Source organism: Montipora capricornis, chromosome 2, assembly GCF_036669925.1.
Source record: "Montipora capricornis isolate CH-2021 chromosome 2, ASM3666992v2, whole genome shotgun sequence".
Classification (NCBI taxonomy): Eukaryota; Metazoa; Cnidaria; class Anthozoa; order Scleractinia; family Acroporidae; genus Montipora; species Montipora capricornis.
In genome coordinates, this window is record NC_090884.1 from 19,166,792 (window position 1) to 19,186,791 (window position 20,000).

The following is a 20,000-nucleotide window of genomic DNA, read 5'->3' on the forward strand; positions in this document are numbered from 1 at the left end:
ATGTACTGTTAGAGCTAGATATTACGCAAAGACAACTTGAATCTCCTGGAAGACAAAACACAGCTCAGTTGACAATATGTCAATGTGTTTTACTGCAGTACCACACGTACGCAATGCGTGCCTATTTTTTCTAAAGATGACCCCATCGTTTTGGAAATAGCAGCTACTTTATTATTCATTAGCGGCACAAATTTTTGCTGATTTTGGGGCTCATTTTGTTGAAACTCAAGCACACTTCCAACAGATCTGTTTATTTTCATGTCTTTAGCACGCGCTGCTTACAGTGCACTACCACAAAAATCCTCCCGTATCACATTTCAACCCACATATGCAAATTTGTTAAGCTCGAAAATTACACAACGTGATTAATTCACAAAGGCTGGAAATCTCAGAAAAGCCTTTTTCAGCTTTTTGCTATTAGAGGCAAAAAACTCTTGCTATTTCAATTGTGTGTCTGCAAAGAACACACACAATCCATGTCACAAAGCATATGCAATTAAATAAATTTCTGACAGTTCAGGAAGAACCCCTTTTCTGAAGAACCTTTTCCATGAATAATGAAGCACAAAATAGACAACAAGGTTTCTTTTAACTAATTCTTCACTGTCACATTTCCAATTTTTTTTTTTTACCTGAAGACTGTGCAGAGTTGAGTACAAAATAATGTAAATTGCCAGCCAACTGACTGCGACTTCAGGAAACACAGAATGATGCATTCAAGGCTTTCGATTCCTTCCATGTTTTTTAAACCCATACAGAATTTGCCATTTGGTTTCAATGTTGTACATAACATCAGGTTAGCCAAATAAAGTTAGAAACAAACCTCACTTTGTGAATCCGACGACCAAAGAAGCAATTGTTGTCGAAGACAACGTAACGATACTACGTGTATATAGCAGCATTTTTCTTTATTCTACTACGAATTGATTTTGCAGCAATTTTATAATGGCAGTTTAAAAGCGAGATGGGTCTCCAATTTTTAATATGGCACAAGGAGGCCTTTGGCATAAGAAACGTTAACAGAATCAAGGAAAGAAGACTTTATATCATTCCAGAAAATTTTATAAAAATTAGCTGGGATTCCATCCATTCCAGGTTTCTTATTGGATTCCATAGCTTTAAAGCTCCCTAAACATTCTGCCACCGTTAACAAACCTTCACAACATTTACTTTCATTCTCACTTATTTTACAGTCATTGTCCTGCACCAAAAAAGGTCTTTACTATTGACTACTTGTGCATCACTAACTAATATTTGACATCTGATAAAAGCACTTCGCCTGATTTCGAATTTCTTCATCTGTATTTGAAGTGGTGTTATCTTCTATTTTCAGATTCCTTATTGTTTTGCTATTAAGTGCACATTTTTCGAAATCAACGAAATAGTTTGTATTTTTCCCTTCATTGTACCGAGTTCTGTACCTAATAGTTGAATCTTGCACTCTGTAGTTGATCAGTTGTTCTAGACTGAGTTTCTTAATCTCCAAATTCGCAAGTACTGCACATTTTGCAGCTTCAGAACAGTTACTTTCAAGTTTTTGTTCAAACAAGGAAAGTGCGATCTCCAGGGTTTTCTCAGTTTTTGATGTTTGGCCTTTTGTTGTTTTGCATATTTGATTGAGCTCGCTCTAATATGCAATTTGGTGACATCCCTTAGCAATATTTCATCTACTGTCTTGTCTTATTACACTTTTGTGTTACTTCGTTTATAGTTTCTTTAATGATATTAATATATTCCAGGTCTTTTAAAAACTGACAATTTAACCCGGATGTAACCTGGAGGTCGTGGGTTCACTTCCCACCCTGGTCAGAGTTTTTCTCTGTCCTTGTGTGGGCCCATTTCCATTAGTAGGGCTATAACGCTCACATGGTTCATATGGGGTACAAAACTAGCACTTCACATTACATTCTAATCAGATATGTTTAATTAATGAATGATCAGTTTTGAAGCCTGACAGAATATCCCACTTCTAATGTATCAGTAGGCTAGAATTAATAGGAAAGATATCTAATCGGCAATTAATGTCGGATTTACTTCTTGTCCATGTACAACGTTGTGTGTCCATGTGAAGATCACACCAACTGTCTGTAAGATCCATATTTTCTTTTAGAATTTCAATTCTTCGATTGATTTACAGTACATGTAAAGTGGGTAGAATGCCTTCCTCCTTTTTTTATCAATGGCGATCTGTTGAAACAAGGTAAAGTCTCCTGCTAGTACTACATGTAGGTGTTCACGTTGAAACGAAGATAAGCTATCAAAAACAGTCATTTTTACATAAATTTGGATCATCATTATAATGAGCATATATAGGTTTCTGTAAAGGTATAACTGTTATAAACAGTCCCTCGGGATCTGAGTAATATTTTAATTTCCCAAAGGCAAAATTGTTATTAAAAAGAATGCACCTCAAGCTCTAGAACTTGTAAGGCTACTAAACAAACTTTTGTAACTCCATTCAGCTAACCAGAACTCTTCTGTTTCCTTTAAACTCAGCACCTCTTGTAAAAATAAATGGAGTAGTCTTTTAGTTGTTAACCAATTAAAAACTTCTTCTCTATAACTCGTTTGACGGTCCCCTAACATTCAGAGAACATAACACTAAATTTTCAGTTTGAAAAGCTGCTATTCTTCAAAAACATAATCGACACAAATACTATACCAAGGGACCAGGAGTGCAACTTCCTAGTATACAACAACAACAATAACAACATACCGACATACATCCAAATTACAGTGCAAACAGAAACACAGGAACAAAAACGGATTAATGGGGACATTCACGTGCACCTCAAACCCCCTAGGACACCATCCCCCCCCCCCCCCCCCCCATTGACGAGTTTAACTCTCAGGGTTTAATGGGTTAAATTGAAATGTCATACTTAAGGCACATCAAGATGTATCTGGAAGCAATGGGTTTGAGTCGGCAGTATTTTGAATTTGCTAAGAAGGGAATGGTACTTCAAAAAGCCTACTAGTTATATATCATATAGGTAGCAAATGTTTGTCAAGGATATGTACATTGTATTGTTTACTCATCCGTTGGAAGCAGCTTCATTTCTCAGCAGATATTCCAGAATCCTGTCAACCAAATATGAATCTCCTTCAACAAAAAGCCAGCCGTTCTTTATGTATGATGGAGTGAGATTCATCTTCCTAGCATTCCGCAATTAAGGCATTGGACAGTTTCCTATTCTCCTTCCCAGTCTTGTGTGCATAACCAGGTGCCAGAATAGCGTGCTTATAGAGATGAGAACTGGCTAATTGCTTTTAATTGCTTTTATTACAAAAAACATTTCACACTCACTGGTCCAGTTGCCCAATTTGGCTTTCTGGGTTTGGTGGTCATTCTGCTTTTATTTAACATTAAATTTTGCATCAACACACCTCTTAGTTTATGAATAATTATGTAATAATTATATTAATATTCTTACGGTGTAATACAATGTCATGCCATGCAGGCATGTGCTACAAGATCTCTGACATCAGGCACTGCTTAAGCCACTAGACTTTGAATTCAGAGGAAACAGGTTGACACAAAATAAAATAATTGTAGATACTGGTCCAATGGTGGTCCAATGATTGTCTTTTAAACTTTTGTACTTCTGAAAGTACACACTTCGGATAAATTAACAGCGTATTTTCAAGTTCTGCATTTCGGTCGAGATATTTTATTTGAACTACCAATGTGCACATCTTCACGTGTCGCGCACGTGCCAAAGAGACTTAACTTCACGGTGCACCACTGCACGAAAGGTCGTTCATCTTGGAAAGATGTTTTCACATCTCACCTTCGTTTCGCTTTCATTTTTTTCTGCAAAAGATGTTTCGGCGAGTCATTTCGGAGGTTTCTCTAAACACATCTCGATTAGTGTTATTTACAGTCCCGAACATTCAAGAAAAAAAACCATCTTTCCACTTCCACCGACTGGAAAACGTTTGTACCCGGGCATTTGTAGTTGAGGGATTCCTTTGGAATATATTCGGAAGAAACAAGTTCCAAAAAGAACCGAATAGAACTTTAGTGCTGCCACATTTGGGGAGTCAGCCGAGCTTGACTGCAGAGAAATTCGACATTGTTTACAGAAGCACTGAACAGTACTGAACAATGGGTTAGGCCCCGGACGCACTGGGCAAATTTTTGTTTATTTTGCGAAAAAATCTGTCACCAGTTCCCTGAGACAAGTGCGCCCGGTGATTTTTAGATCGACCAAATTTTGTCAAGGTTTACCAAACTTCAAAGACGCCGTCGCAGGACAAATTTTTGTCAGGCGTGAAATCTGACAGATTTGTTAATTAACACGCCATGATTTAAAGGAAGAATTTGATCTCTATTTTTAGTCGGAGTATTTCAGTCGGCCTTCTACGAACAAATCTGTTGTGGTATTCTAGAACCAGTTGCAGTCATACGCTTTACAACAAAGGGGACTTTTGTCTGATTGGCTGTTGAAAATTGTAGTATCCAGTTTTCCAACCGCGCGCTGTGATGTAAATAAAGATGGCTTTCGAAGCGGTGATTTGAACCTGTGCTTCTATGATCGTTCTATATAGCTTCTGCCAGTTGAAGGTGGTCATTTAAACTTTAAGTGACAGGGAAAGATTCTGCAAGGGGCATTTTAGTCGGTGGAAAGTTTTCTTTCATTACGCTTTTTGCAAGCAGCCCTTTTAGTCTGCTCGGGGAAGCAACGCCTCTGAAGTTGCTTCCAGTCAGCTTTTATACTTTTTAGCTTTATTTCTCCATTTAAGTGAATGCATCGGAACAAATGCTCAAAGTGCGAAAAGACCCGAGCAAAGGCCAGATTCCTTTGTTGGGAAGGGAGTACTATCTAACGTGGTTGCGAAATATATCCCTCGAGCTCGCAGGCTTCGATTTATCCAACTTGAATGCAGCGCTGGAAGGAAGTATGTCACTTCATTCACTTTCTTGCATTGATCGTTTAGAGTTATGAGATGTCCTCAGTCCTTTGAAAGAACATCTTATCTCAACAGATATGTCGACAGAAATTTAATACCAGCCGCGCCACCTCTATTTTGTGTATGTGTCTGAGGCCAACCTGGTTCACTGCATTTATCTCATGTGCAAACACTCTCAAGATACACTACCTTAAAAATTTCAAGAACTTTCATTTAACGGAACCAAAACATTATTCTTAGATACATCAACTGATCATGAAGGCATGCTTGATAATATATGCTACAATGAGTCAATAATGAAGCTCCAGTTTATTACTTTATTGGATAATTCTGTCCTTGATCTATGGTAACTCCATTAAGTCTAGCCATAGTAATTATTCATTGTTTTCATCATTTATGCTACCAGCGAATTCCGCAAAAGTGATGTTGATGTTCTTAGGAAATCTATACATTAGTGAGGAATGATGTGGTCACTGCCATCAGACTTGTAGGTTGTACTGAAATGAAATTTTCTGAATGAGTTCTCTTTGGGGAGGTAAAAATTTCACTTGACCATTTGTAGATGTAAATTACACCCACATTAAATGTACAATTAAAATTGGGATGTCTGGAAATACATAAAGCAGGTCTTGTCTTCTGTGCAATGTTTAAAACTAAAAGGGCTTGTGATTGAACTCTGACACAATATTAACTACTTATTAATTTTGATGTGAGCATTTCATGCTCATTCATATTCATTGCTCACTTTTGTGGTAAGTTACTATCTCACTGCAGAGAATAATGTAAATTTACCTAAACCAGGATGAAAATGTACAAAATGTGCAGCCATTGCAGTCTTAAATGTTTTTAGTCTATTAATTAACCCATTGACCCCTGGGGGTTCCCTATTGATGAGTTAAATACTAAGTATGGCCGGTTTAGGGGTGAAAGGGGATTATTAAATATAGTACATCAATAATATTACCGTATCAGTAATTGAGCCAGTATTTAATAACTAATGTGTCCCAATAAAATTTATTTTAATATTGATTCCAACAGTGTTAAGTAATTAATATACATTGATTTAGGATGATGGAACATCACACACCATTTTGTGTTCCGACATTAAATTTTTTTTTTTTACTTCATTCTTGGTGTATGGCAACTTATAGTAACTGCAAAAAACTTGCAGAAGAAATTGAAGAGAAGGTATACCTGAATATTATGGCTGTTTTGTGTGTCAAAAAGTTTAATTGACCTGGTTTTGTTTATTTTTGCTGCCATTCCTTGCACAGTCACATGTCTCATAAAACTTGAATGTGCAGACAAAGGTAAAATAATTCACCATACAAAGTTTAAAGAATTGTTATATTTGTATTATTTATGAAATGGGATTCCAAAAGCAGAAAGATGCAAATAGTGACACACACACCCATGCAAGGCAGCCACACAAGGGAATGAAAATTTTAAAATATACATTATTTACAAATATAATGTATAATTACTTATCATGTAAATCATCATGAATAAAATTATATTTTACAATAATTACTTGTCATGTAAATTTTACTATACAGTTTGTAAATATCTTTAAAATTTCAATTACTACAGTTTCCCTCAAATTTAAAGTAAGAAATTTATCAAATCGAAAAGTGCAGTGCAAAGTTGTGGTAAGCAGGCATTTTTATTTGTAAATATTACTACACTAACTAAACATTTTTTATGTAATTAAGTATAATTTTAAATAGCTGGGACTACTATTTGTTGCAATAAAAGCAAGAGTCGTACTTGCAGTACATTGCATTTAAGAATGCATTGCAACTGGATAGAGTTGAATCATCGCATCTCAAAGTGCCAAGTTTCGATGGAAATTAGGTTTACTTTCACAGGGCATTTTTGTGCGCCCTGCCACTTTTGAAGGAAAACTTTCAAAGCAGTTCGATTCTTCACAAATATGTGCTTTCCATACTAATGGCGATCGCTGGACCAAGACATATTTGCTGAGATTTGACCGAAAGTAACGTGAACGCTGACGCCATTGTCTAATTTGGGGAAAGAAAATTTCAGTTGCGCGTCAAATATACACGGTTGTAGTTCACATTTCAAGAGGAGAAAAGACAAAAAAATGTCCAGACGGTATGAAAATCACACATTAACAATACAGAGACTTTTGATGTCTTAGTCCAGAGAAAATAACACTTGATGGTGGAAAAAACAAGCACTGTTTCGTCGACAAAGAAAAGCACTTTGGTAAACGAAGAAGTCGAAACGTCGGGGTTCAGTATTCGCTGTGCCACTTTTACCGGGAGTTTCTCTAGTCAAACCTTATCTTTGGCTCACAAAATATCACCTGTTGACGGCTTTTCGTGGACGAACGTCGGGGACAAAAGTCCTGTACTCTTAATGACCGAGTTCGGTTTAAACAGAAAAAGCTGTAAACCGATTGGCATTTTGCAAAATGACTCTTTCGTCCGGATAGGATGTATTCGCGTCAAAGAGAGAACAAACGAAATTCTTCTGTCATGTTTTTCTGTTACTTACCTTAACCCTTTTAGCCCCGAGGGGTTCCCCATTGACGAGTAAAATCGTCTGGCGTTAGACAGAGTAAAATCTATAAGTGCCGTTTGGCACTATCAGGGCTGAAAGGGTTAAACCGGGACATAGTTTTTTCACGCTGTTAGCTTAACCCTTTTAGCCCCGAGGGGTTCCCCATTGACGAGTAAAATCGTCTGGCGTTAGACAGAGTAAAATCTATAAGTGCCGTTTGGCACTATCAGGGCTGAAAGGGTTAACTCCATTCATTGATAAATTTTAAGCTGTGACATCCTTTGAACGGATTACCAGCTCATTTACCACTGACGCGCCATAAGCAAATCCCGTCAACCTGGCAAATTTGTTTTGCATTCACTTCAAGCGCGGGTATCCACGTGAAAAAACCACAGCGGAAAATTTTAATGCCGGTTCCAGTTACTTTAATACGTAACATTATTCAATATTGTGATTTGCACATTCAATCATGACCATACGCGTTGCGAATAAGGTAAGATTTTTCCAACTTCGCGCAATCCTTTAACTAGTCTGAGCACACCGCATCATTCTAAAACAGCCGATCTAAGCATGTTTTGTTTCATCCGAGATAAAGGACTTTCCCAAGTAGAAGGAATTGCCGAGGTCTTTCTAGCTTTTGTCTATCTCCTTTCGGTATTTGTACCACAAGTGCATAGATAGCATTGAAAGTGAATGCAATAAAAACTACAACTAGCGATAGCGTCAACATCTTTTCTTCCCGCGTTCTAAGACTGTCTCGAAGGTTTTCAACCAATCACAATGCAAATAAAATTGAATTTGCCATTGATGATGCGCATGCGTGACATTAGTCTCCTTTGTTACGCTTTACGTATGTGGTATTCTAGAACCAGTTGCAGTCATACGCTTTACGTATGAAAGGGTAAAAAAATCAATGTTGTACTATTCAGGTGACAAGTCACCTGAATATCCTTATCGGTAGCTGTCTGTTTATTGTATGTATACATAAATGTTTGTGTCATCCTAAGTACAATGTATGTAGTGTGAGTGGGAAATTTACATGTACTTTTAATCTTGTATGCTGACATAGTGGAAGGCTGCGAGACACTATCTTAGACTGGGAGGATTCATTACCTTATGATGACCTTGCCTTGGCAGAAAATCACTCAAGGTATGTAACAAATAAAATTGATTAGTTTTGTTTCATTTACACTGTTTTTCTCCAGCATTGTTAATGGTCAATCTTACAGCTGTACTCCTAATACTACCAATAGTACTAACAGTAAAATGGGTTGGGGTAGTTCAAACTGGTTTATCCTATTGTAAAGTTCTATCCATTCTATTTTCCTTAGCACAGTAAGCTCAGTCCATACAAACAAATTTGGTGCAACTCTTTTCGTCATGTCAATGATGAAAAAATGAAAAAAAATAGTGAAGGCCAATCAGCAGCTTGTACATAAACATCACTGTACATGTACATTGTACATTTACATTGATGTGAGATAACTGAGGGATGTTTCTTTGCGATTGTAGGGGAGATGTTTTTCTGAATCAGGCACCATTTCCCCAGGAGTATGTAATTCTGGGTGATATTGTGTGACAAAAGACAATACTTTATTGTGTTGGTGTTTTGACATACCGTACTTATTCAGCTACAAGCCGAGCTCAGCTATAAGCCGAGACCGCAAACTTCTTACGCAAAAAATCAACTTGATTGACACGAATTGCAAATGCATAATACCCGGCTATAAGACTTCGGCTCTACCTTTCAGTCAGGGCTAACCTGCGGCGTGAGGGGAAGCTGTTGCCTCTGAAATTCGACGAGAGGTTTTACGAATGATGCTGTCTCACCCTTAGCACAAAAAAACAGCTCCTTTAGGAGCCACCAAGTTTACAAAAGTCAATGACCAACAATAAAAAATGATCTACGACAAAACAAAATAAAAACATGACTTTAAGAAACATGTTCAAAAAAACTTGCGACTTAATCACCGGAATAATTCGAGAGGGATTGGGACTTAGTTTTACATTTCCAATATGGCGGACAGAAGTATTAGCTGCAGTTGCGGCTTCCATGATGCTAGTCTTGAGTGGTGACTAATGCAACTTAAAAGGAAAGACTATTCTTATCAGTGTCGACTTACTGGTAGTCTGTGTTTGTGGCAAAATCTTTCGGCCGACAGTCGACCGACAGTCGACTCACAGGTTTTTTGGGGACCTTTTCTTCACTATCGACTATGGAATTTTCGTAATTAACAAATAAAGAAGCCTTAACTGTGCTCTGTTCTGTTGTAAAGCACGCAGTAAGCGGCTGGAGCACGAGTGTAGGGGGAAACACGAGCCCATAGGAGAGTGTTTCTCCCTACTTCTTGAGTGCTCTAGCCCCTTCCTAAGTGCTTTACAACAGAACAGAGCACAGTCAAGGTGTCTTTATTTGTTTTATGATAAAGAACAAGTTATTTTCTTCAAAATTCTACTTTATTTTCAAAGCGAGCGCTGCTTGTGGCCAACTGAGGTGTCGTCAGCACAGTGCTTTATATTCTGATAAAGCATGCTAATTTGGACCAATCAGAGCACTTGTAAGAATGTTTAAAATTATTTGATTGGTTAATGAAACAAAGGCTTGTCAAAACATCAATCAACTGGAAAGTGGCTTGACAGAAATCACACAAAATTTGAATTTATGGTAGAACAAGTGCCTCAATGTTCGGTTTCAGTCCGTGAAAAACAGCAAAAACGAGGATCAAAATAATTAAAAACCGGCTGCATTGTTGCCCATGAAAACCTGCACGTTTCCGACATGACAATTGGAAAACAAACTGTTCAATAATACCCAAGGATAAATTCGGAAATTCATCTGCCATTTCTGCGGATGATTGCGTGAGCTTTCGTTTGTTCCGTGCTTTCTACTCTCATAAAGCACGCTGTTTAAACCAATGAGAGCGCGCGTTATATAGAAACTTTATTATAATTTAAAATACAAATTGACATTGACTGCAAAATCATACTCAAAGCGATAAAATGAACACGAAAGATTAGGAACAAACAAGCGACCTGATTGTGACATGTGACGAACATTATTAAACAATTACTGACCTCACTGGAAACATGTCTTCGTACAAGCGAAGCGTTTTATAAAAAGTTAGTCGACTGGAAACCTTACAACCTCGCCTTTAAACTTAAAATAGTCACCGAAGCAGAAGCTGTAAAAAATAACTCTGAGATTGCCAGAGAATACGGCGTCAGCGAGTCGATGGTTCTGTTGCTGGAGGAAAGATCAGGCAAAGCTGTTCAACGGGGACCTTATTGGGGAGCATATCCTGAGCTTGATCAACAACTGTTGGCGTGGTTTTCAGAGCAAAGAAGTCAAGATAAGATTTTTCCTTTAATGCGTACGGTTTTTTTGCTTAGAAGAAATCCACTTGCGCTTTCGTCTCAAGTTTGCTATGGTGTCATGTGACAAGCTAGTTCACACGATCTGTGTCAACAGAAACACCGCGGCAAAACGCATTGCGCATGAGTACAAATTTGAGCTTCCGGCCAATCACGCATTTCCGGTTAAGTATTTAAATCCAATGTAAAGGAGATAAAATCCCTTACTGCGAAGTTTGAAAACAAAAAGTAAGAGCATAAGAAACTGGGAGAAAAGTTTGTTTCGTTGAAAAGTTTATTTTTCATTTAAGTTTCACCAGCACCAGCAACGAAATATGAGAGAATTTCGGGCGCATTCGCGCTTGACAAGGGCAATATTTTTTACGTAGTTCTCCTTGTTGTGTTGGTTCGGTTGTGTGGTTCCTTCGCAAACAAATATCGGAAAGCCAACAAAAGGTGCCGTAAATGTGCTGGCAAAAATTTTTTTGTCAGAAGATTTAGCCAGAGCTGCTGAACTCCAAGTGGGTTCAACAGTTTGCCGTGTCCATTGGCACGAAATATGGAGGAGCAACAACAGGTGCTCGGTTCCTAGAGGAAACCATTCGCGAGGCCTCAGGAAACAGCGAATTCCTGCGAGACTTTTTGCTGTCCTGGATGCAACATGTCATGGGTACAAGTCAGGTACAAGGTGGTGCTACAATTGCTGTACCAGAGTGGATGAAGAAACAATGTTTACCTCGCATCCTGACTAGAAGCCACCTGTGTTAAGAACTACTGAACAGGTCAGTTAATAATTAGAGATCGGTTAATTATAATTGACACGCAAGTTCACACTGCCTTGGATTGCTGCTAGGATTTTTGGAATCTCCTTACCAGCAAATTAAATGAAATTGGGGAAAAGGAAAGCATACTCTTTCAAAGATTTTTGTTGCAACAATAAACAAGTTGTTTATCAAACTTTGTAAAATTTGCGGCGAAATAGACATGGTACCAAAAAATTCAATTTACATTCAATAGTTGATTATATTTCGTGTTAAATGATCCCAAGTCTTACCCATGTATGGTTCTCCACTAGGATGGAAATAAACAAACTTCAGATGACAAACTTCAAAAGGTACTCATAAAATTATCTCATACTATTTTGGAGTGTCATTTGCATTTAATGTACCTCACATTTTTATTTTACTCTTCTTGAATACAGTACAGTGCGGACAATTGCTTCGCTAATATTCATTGTTTGGGTGCAGGTAGCAAAATTCTACCTCAGGCGGTTCAGTCTAAAATTGGTATATTTTAGAAAGAAAAAAGGAAGTCACGGAAGTTGGGAAAAATTAATTGCCAAACGAATTTAAGGAAAAATAATATCTTTACAGACTGTAAAACAGGCACTTTATGCCACTTGACAAAGTAATTTTTTTTAAGACCAAACCCAGAAAATTGTACCAATAATTTTGTCAAAATTTTTGGATCTGAGCGTCCACATAAACCTAAACCATTTTAGATAAACTTATTATTAAATGCTATGGGATGGCTACAACTGAGAACCAAAGTCCTTCAGAAATTCTAACTGTGCAAGGACATTGAGTTTGCATGCATATTGCACCTACTGGATGAAGTTATTCCCCTATCTTTGTTTCACTATCCAGTTATATTCGGGTCAGGGAACCTAAGCTCATGTTAAGATTTGCTTTGCTTTTTATTATCTGGAGACGTCATCATTATGACAGATCAACCCTGTCTATGCTAAGTGATATTTACCATCAAAACTTCAATTTCACCAGCTACTATTCCCGCAAAGAACACTGGATGTCTCTCATCACTGAAAAGGAAGTCGAAATATGGCATAGTGTACTAAGAGCAGCAATCCAAGCCCACAACTGTGCAGACGAAAATACATAAGAAGGCAATAACTTTAGCTATGTCTAAGTCAAGCCAAGCGTTCATGGCCCAATTTGTGAAGCCCTATAGCAGGGGAATGTCAGAGAAAAGTCTTGAGGTAGTGGTTGGAAAAACGGCAGAGAGTTTGCTTGAAATCATCAAGAGAGAAGGCCAGAATATCGGAAAGTCAAGCTTGGTAAAATATATATTACATTGAAATACAATATAGACATGTAATGATTGTTAATTAGATTTCCAACACCATGAAAAAAGTCAACAAATTAAGCCAGGTAACAATGCAGCAGCCAAATTTAGTAAAGTACGTGAACCAAAACAGGCAATAAGAGAGATTGGAATTTCCTGGGGGTGGTGGGTTCTGTAAGATCAAAGAATTTAAAGAAATGTACAGTATGAAGCTTGCTTGGAATGTCCAGAGGGGTTGGGCTCTTAGAAAAAAAATACTTTCTGTTTGGAAGTATCCATATTGTCAGAAACTACAATACAATAAAATACAAATTTATTAGTACTCCCCATGGGGGCTTTTCAGTACTACTACTACTACTCAATAAGTTACATTACAATAATTATTAAAATGAAATCAATCAACATACCAAGGAACTACACATTGGACATGTTCTGTTGATACAAAGACCTGTGACAGGGTAATTTTGAAACACTGCTCATGAGCATTTTCAAACATCTTAATACCAATGTAGTTCCTATGCATCTGATGCAATAACCTTGCAGCAAAATGCTGCAGTTCTGATCTCCTGCCGAAGTCAGAAAGTAAATGATACATGCATGTACATAATTACATTGTATACTGTACTGTTAAATTATGTTACAAAACTATTACTCTTAATCTTTTAGGTTCCACGTAAAACAAATGCAAGAGGGAAACCTGTTGGGGAACGGAAGTGTCATCTAGAAACATTCAATGTTGATATCACCAGTAAGGCACTGCCTTTGGCATATCCTTTTCAGAGACAAAACATTGATAGCTTAAACACTTTACCAGAAGCATCAAAACTCTGTGACTTCAAAGATTGTTCTGCAGGTGCATCTGAGAAAGCAATCAGTCTATCCTGTTTTCACACAATCCACCAATCTTGCATGCAAATGGTCCATGATCACTGTCCTATATGTTCAAAACCTCTCCTCAATGAAATGAAAACGTTGTCCAATTCTTTTAATGAATCATTACTGGAACCAACTAAGCAATCACCAGTACAATCAACAACAACAAATGCCACTCCGAACTCTGATGATGCGGATGAGCTGCCAATCACCGTTCACAATGAGGAAGCATCAACCTGCTACCAAACAGAAGCATGGCAAATGAAAATTGACCAAACCCTGGACTCATTTGTAGTTCAACAGCCAACTCAAACACAGCAACAATCCTCAGCACAAGGATAACATCATTCATCTAATTCTCCTCGCAATGCCACCACCCCTCTTTCCCATTTTAAAAATGGCCTTTTGAACTTCTATTACCTGGTTCTTTCCATCTCAATTTTCACAGTCTGCTCTTTACGGAAGAAATGGTTCAAATGCATGTACATTCATTGCTTTACTGCTGGCCAAATTTTATTTTCTCCACAAGTCTGCTCTTTCATTAAGCCAATACATGTATTAACTGTATTTCACTTGGAAACCACATCTATGACAGTGTTACCACACAAATAGGACAATACTTCAGTGACCAAGAGGCAACTCCTTTTCTGACTCTTATTACTGGCAAATTATGTACAACTTGAAGACTCCTTTGACCTATCCATCCTGAATTAAAATCCAGTGGTACCTCAAAGTTCTCTGGCATTTTATTTAGAACGGCTCACTAAAGAAGACAATCTTGCTGCCGTTGTAATCCTGAATGGCATGACCATCAGCCTGGTTGGACAAAGCAACAACATAATAGTCATGGACAGCCACTTACACGGTCAACTTGGTGCCATGGTTGGCATAATCAGTATTGATAAAGTAGAGGAACTACTTATTTTTGTTAAGCAGCAATTGTCTCCTCACCTTAATTTTGTTCCCTCACTTTTGTAAACTATTAAAGGAGTAGTATCATGGCTGACACATCCAATAAATTAACTGTATCTGTTTATACTTAAAAATAATAAATTATAATAATTATATTTTTTTCTTCAAAATCTTAGATAAGATGTTTATACTATCAATCCCTCACATATAATTATTACATGTAAAGGGTTGACATACATAGGTTTGCATAGGTTACATAGGTTTGTTACATAGGTTTGCAGCAAAAATGTATTGTTTTTTTAACCAGAAACAGATACAGTTAGATTTTAATACATGTAATTCTGCAAAGTTTGTGTCAAAGGAGACCAACTTGAAGAAAAGATGACTAAACCATTTACACAGTGTCAGTTGCTGGGTGTGTTCCTTCGGGAATTGGTATGGATCCTGATCAAATATCTATGATCACTTGGATTGTGGTATTGCAAAGGACCTGATACAATCCACTCTGGGAAAGATGATGCCATATATTACCTAAGTGATTTTGGATCATTGATCTTGATCACCAAATATCGCAAAGAGGGCCCTAGTCAACCACACCTTTATTGGAAGTAAAATTGAAAATATTATGTATTTCCAAACCAAACATTTTCATTTTCATGTAGGCACTTGACTTTTACATGTAGCTTGAGATTTAATTGAGCTTCTCAGCTCTACAAGTTGAAATCAAGAATTAACGTCTCAAGCAAACATTGCCATCATGAAATTCGTAGTATTATAAGCTAAATAAAATCGATAAACAACGAATAGACTTAAGGGTCTTCTCTGTGACCATAAAAAAAACCTTTACGAATTTAATCTTGTAGTAGTCCAGGCAACAAATTGAAGAAAAAAAAAAAAGCAAAAATCAACAACATGAACTAATTTAATCAGTACTGGCGGCCACCGCGGAGCATCTCTTAAAAGGTCCAACGAACATTTCCAGGACCAGTAATTGAAACGAGCTATTGTCTTTATATGTTTTTTGAATTTGTGGTCCTTTTTTCTTTCATCTGTGGCTGCTGCTGATTCTCCGCAAAGCGAACAACAAAATTCACCTGAACAACGTGCAAACCGGAAATGCCAAAGATTACGCATGCACAAACGTTTTGCCACGGTGTTGTCAACAGATGGTGCAATTTCGTTCCCAGACTCTTCGTTCCTTCCTTGTGGAACCTCTATATAAACACACTCTACGGCACCGAAGATGATGCAGTCCTCGACGAGAATATTCCAGAAGACAGAAAAATGAAGACGAGGAAATGGACGTCGAATTCAAGACAGACAGCGAGGAAGAAGACGAGCAATAAGATCGATCCCGATCACACAATAACACAAACTGCATTAGTTACAACGTGTGCAAGCGCTGCTTTGAAAGAGAAACAAACTCCCGTTTACTTTACTTTTCAACGCTGTAGTTTTAAGAGCTTCTGCCTGAGAGACCGGGGCAGACTTGGAAATGAAGGTCGGCCGATTTCGCTTAAAATTGGTACACAAAGTACTTATGTCGACTTATGTAATATGCCAAAGTTTCAGCTTCAACGACTTTTTTTTTAGCCGAGTTCTGGATATCAGCCCCTCAGGGGTCCCCAGACGCTGATTTTCATTGCAATTTTGGCCACTTTTAAATCGCTTTTTTAGCAACATGAAATTCATTTCAGGCAAAAACAAAACATCTTTGTAAAGCCCTATCCTTAGGCTTCTATGGGTGAGAACATTAGCTCATGGAAATATTTCGCTAGCCTGTGGCTGTTATCACAACTTGGTCATATTTGAAGCATATGGGAAGCAACCGGAAATGGCCTGTTTTTCAGACCAAATATTTTACACGCCCATGTTTTATATCTTGAGGTCTTAGTATCCCTTCAAAGTTCAGCCCTTAGTTTAGTAATATCAAGAAAAAAATACTAAGGTTGAGGCTTTTTACTAAGAAAAAAACTTACGAGAAGATGGCTAACCAGGCCCCTTCCGGTTAAAGTCTCAACAAAGCGTGTCTGCAAAAATCAGCCATTTAATTTCGATTATCTTTTTTCCTTCCAAGTTATGGTTAAAAGAGACTCTGAAGTTAATTGTCACCGAAAAGACTTGCCGTTAATAAGAAATTTTTATGTGATTGTTTTAGGACCGATCAGGTAGTGGTCCGACAGCGGTTATAAATTTCTTGGAAGAAGTCTTGAAAATTACGGACAATAGAGCCGCTGCGAAAACTCTTTATTTACCTAACAACACATCTCTTGCCGGTAAATCACAATGCAAAATTGCATCTTTTTCGTCCAAACTGCAGCGTTAAGTTTATCTCCTTTGTTCAACTCGTTCAACGTATCACGTCTGTGGCCCGTAGTAATGAAGCGCTAATTAAATCAGGATACAAGCAAGCTTTGTAGTTCCATTCAGTAGTACTATAACCCACCTGTTTGGGCTTTAATATTTTCTGAAGAAAAAAGATCTTATCGGTCTCTTTAAAAGCAACCACAACATCTGTCGTGGCACTACTTGAGAATCGTTTTGAACCTTTAAGAAATTTGGAATATAATTAAAGCTAATTGTCTAACACAAATTGCAGTCACTCTTCCAGTCTATTTGCAAAGTGTCTGGATAAATTCACGCTTACCTGGCTTCACTTTTACAGACATGCCCCTTTCCTACAATCCCTTAAAAGTGAGGTAACATTAGAAACTTTAGCCCCAGCGATAAATTGGTCGCATGTGCGTCGTTGTGAGTTAGATATACACAGGTCGATTAATATACCGTACGTGAAGAGGTCATTAAGTGTTTTGTTATACCTCCCAACTCAAAATAGAAGAATACACAGATAAAAATTATTTGCTTGACGTCGGCTGGCGTACAGATTTGCCGCCGTTTCAAAGGTGCACGACCTGATCACGTGTGAGTCGAAAGTTCAAGTTGTTGTTGCCCAAGGGCGTCATGAAGTTTTGTTCGCCCTAGGGCGTCATGAAGTTTTGACCAATGACACGTGCCACGTTCTCCTCCAATCAGAAAACGTATTTGAGTTGGGAAGTATAACAATGTAGTTTGTTGGCTATGACTGACTTGGAATTCAGTTGTTTTCCCGTGCAGATTCGTCTCCTTGATTTTGCAGAGAATGATTATGATAAAACTTGTATGAGAACCTCAATGGCATGATTTGTTTACTGAATATTTATTCATACCCAGTGCCCCAGTGTAAATGGCTCACGTATGTTGTAAATGATTGATAAGGACGTCCAACACGGTCCGTTTTCGCCGCCAATCCGCTAAATTGCTAGAAGATTACTCACAGGCACTCTTTCCCTTTCTCTATCAGTATTTTCCTTTTGTCGCTTTCTCAAACAGCACAGATCCATGGTGGCATCCATACTGCATATATATCCAAAGATAGGACAGGGATGGAGTGGGTTATCCTTCCGGCAAAGACTACTGTTTTGGCAACTTTGGAAATAAAATATTTCAGCTTTCTTGGAGCCCTTAAGGACTTGGGGGTTTTTTATGGCACCCGTAGCTGTAGATCACATGAAAAAGTAAGTCTTTATGAACTCACACTGAATTGCTGACCCTTAACTCTGGTTTCGGTAATAAGAAGCAACCTAGGCGGTAATCGCCCTGGAGGGCCATTATGCATGCTGTAGGTGATAAGGTAAGTCGTCACAAGGCCTAGTGCCCGCTCGTACCTGCTGGAGCTTAAATTGGTTACTGCTCTACTTTCCTGGACAGGATAATAATCACTGGTGCCCATTTATACATCTGGGCGGAGAGAGGCACTGTTAAAGAAAATTGCCTTCCCAAGACGACATGTCAACGCCCTAGTAACTTGGGGCCCGTTTCTCGAAAGTCCCGAAAACTTTTCGGGCGCGAAAAGCCATTTGTGAAACTGCCAACCACTTGTTTTAGAAAGCCGATCTTTTAACGTGTTTTCAAGGTAACAAAAAGAAAAATGACTGTGAAGTTTGACGACTTAAGTCCTCTCCGTTCTTGAGATACAAAGGGAATTGTGACACCCGAAAATGGCCCGTAAAGTTTCGGGACTTTCGAGAAACGGGCCCCAGGACCGCCCGATGCAGAGTCTAGCCCGCCAACGCGCTATGCAAGTTCCTTTTTGTGTAGATTCCGAATGTAATGTGGACTTTAATCTGTCCTAAATACACAAAATGCATTGGGGAAGAAATAAATGGCCAGCACTTTCAAAACAAAGTGGACACCTTGCCGGCTGCTTTGTTTATTTGCGAAAAAAGAAACTATCTGCGATCTATTAATTAAACTAATTAAATCTATTCAGTGTGTAAGCGAATTTGTTTCATTTGAGTCCATTTGAGTGCTTTTGAAAGGCAGAGTGGCGAAAGTCTGGATTTCACAATTTAGTCCCTTGGAAAATCAAAACCACGAGTATACGGTGCACCTTTTGGAAAGTAGTTGATATATGTGGGGCACGAGATAACAAGCCGTCAGAGCCTGCTGTGACTCTCCCATTAGCGACATTAGATCGAGATGTTACGCCCTGCTAGTCAAAGTGGGCGCTGCTGGTAATAAACTGACTGCGTCACACAGAGTTGACAATTTTCCTGAATGGAAGTTAATTCTTAACCAAGCTGGCTTGTCTGGCGTCACAAAAGATGAATTAAAGACGATTTGTGATATGTCCACGTCACCGCCGAAAATTCACCCGTTTGCGTAAATATTCAGTCATGCCATTGAGGTTCTCATACAAGTTCTCTGCAATATCAAGGAGACGAATCTGCACGAGAAAACAACTTAATTCCAAGTCAGTCATAGCCAGCAAACTACAATGACCTCGTCACGTACGGTATATTAATCGACCTGTGTATATCTAACTCACAATGACGCACTTGCGACCAATTTATCGCTGGGGCTAAAGTTTATAATGTTACTTCACTTCTAAGGGATTGTAGGAAAGGGGAATGTCTGTAAAAGTGAAGCCAGGTAAGCGTTTTTTGTAAGTGAATTTATCCAGACACTTTGCATATAGACTAAAGGAGTGACTGCTATTCGTGTTAGACTTAGCTTTAATTATATTCCAAATTTCTTAAAGGTTCAAAACGACTCTCAAGTAGTGTCACGACAGATGTTGTGGTTGCATTTAAAGAGACCGATAATATCTTTTTTCTTCAGAAAATATTAAAGCCCAAACAGGTGGGTTATAGTACTACTGAATGGAACTACAAAGCTTGCTTGTATCCTGATTTAATTAGCGCTTCATTACTACGGGCCACAGACGTGATACGTTGAACGAGTTGAACAAAGGAGATAAACTTAACGCTGCAGTTTGGACGAAAAAGATGCAATTTTGCATT

The 20,000-nt window shown here is 38.2% G+C and overlaps 2 protein-coding genes across 6 annotated transcripts in view; one reads left to right on the top strand and one right to left on the bottom strand.

Moving 5' to 3' along the window:
• Nucleotides 1–20,000, top strand: part of LOC138039011 (NAD-dependent protein deacylase sirtuin-6-like) — a 126,211-nt gene that overhangs the window by 35,295 nt on the left and 70,916 nt on the right. For 3 of the 5 annotated variants that reach the window (XM_068885153.1, XM_068885155.1, XM_068885156.1), the window contains one exon: nucleotides 8,510–8,590. The exons of 1 other annotated variant lie outside the window; for it this stretch is intronic. In XM_068885153.1, the coding sequence (XP_068741254.1) occupies nucleotides 8,510–8,590 (81 nt within the window). Of the gene's footprint in view, nucleotides 1–8,509; nucleotides 8,591–13,539; nucleotides 15,563–20,000 lie in introns of those variants that run through there. One more of the 5 variants, XM_068885157.1, reaches the window with a different exon arrangement.
• Nucleotides 13,654–20,000, bottom strand: part of LOC138039013 (uncharacterized) — a 10,857-nt gene continuing 4,510 nt past the window's right edge. The window contains exon 5 of the mRNA XM_068885158.1: nucleotides 13,654–14,562. The gene's annotated coding sequence lies outside the window, so the exon portion shown is untranslated. The remainder of the gene's footprint in view (nucleotides 14,563–20,000) is intronic.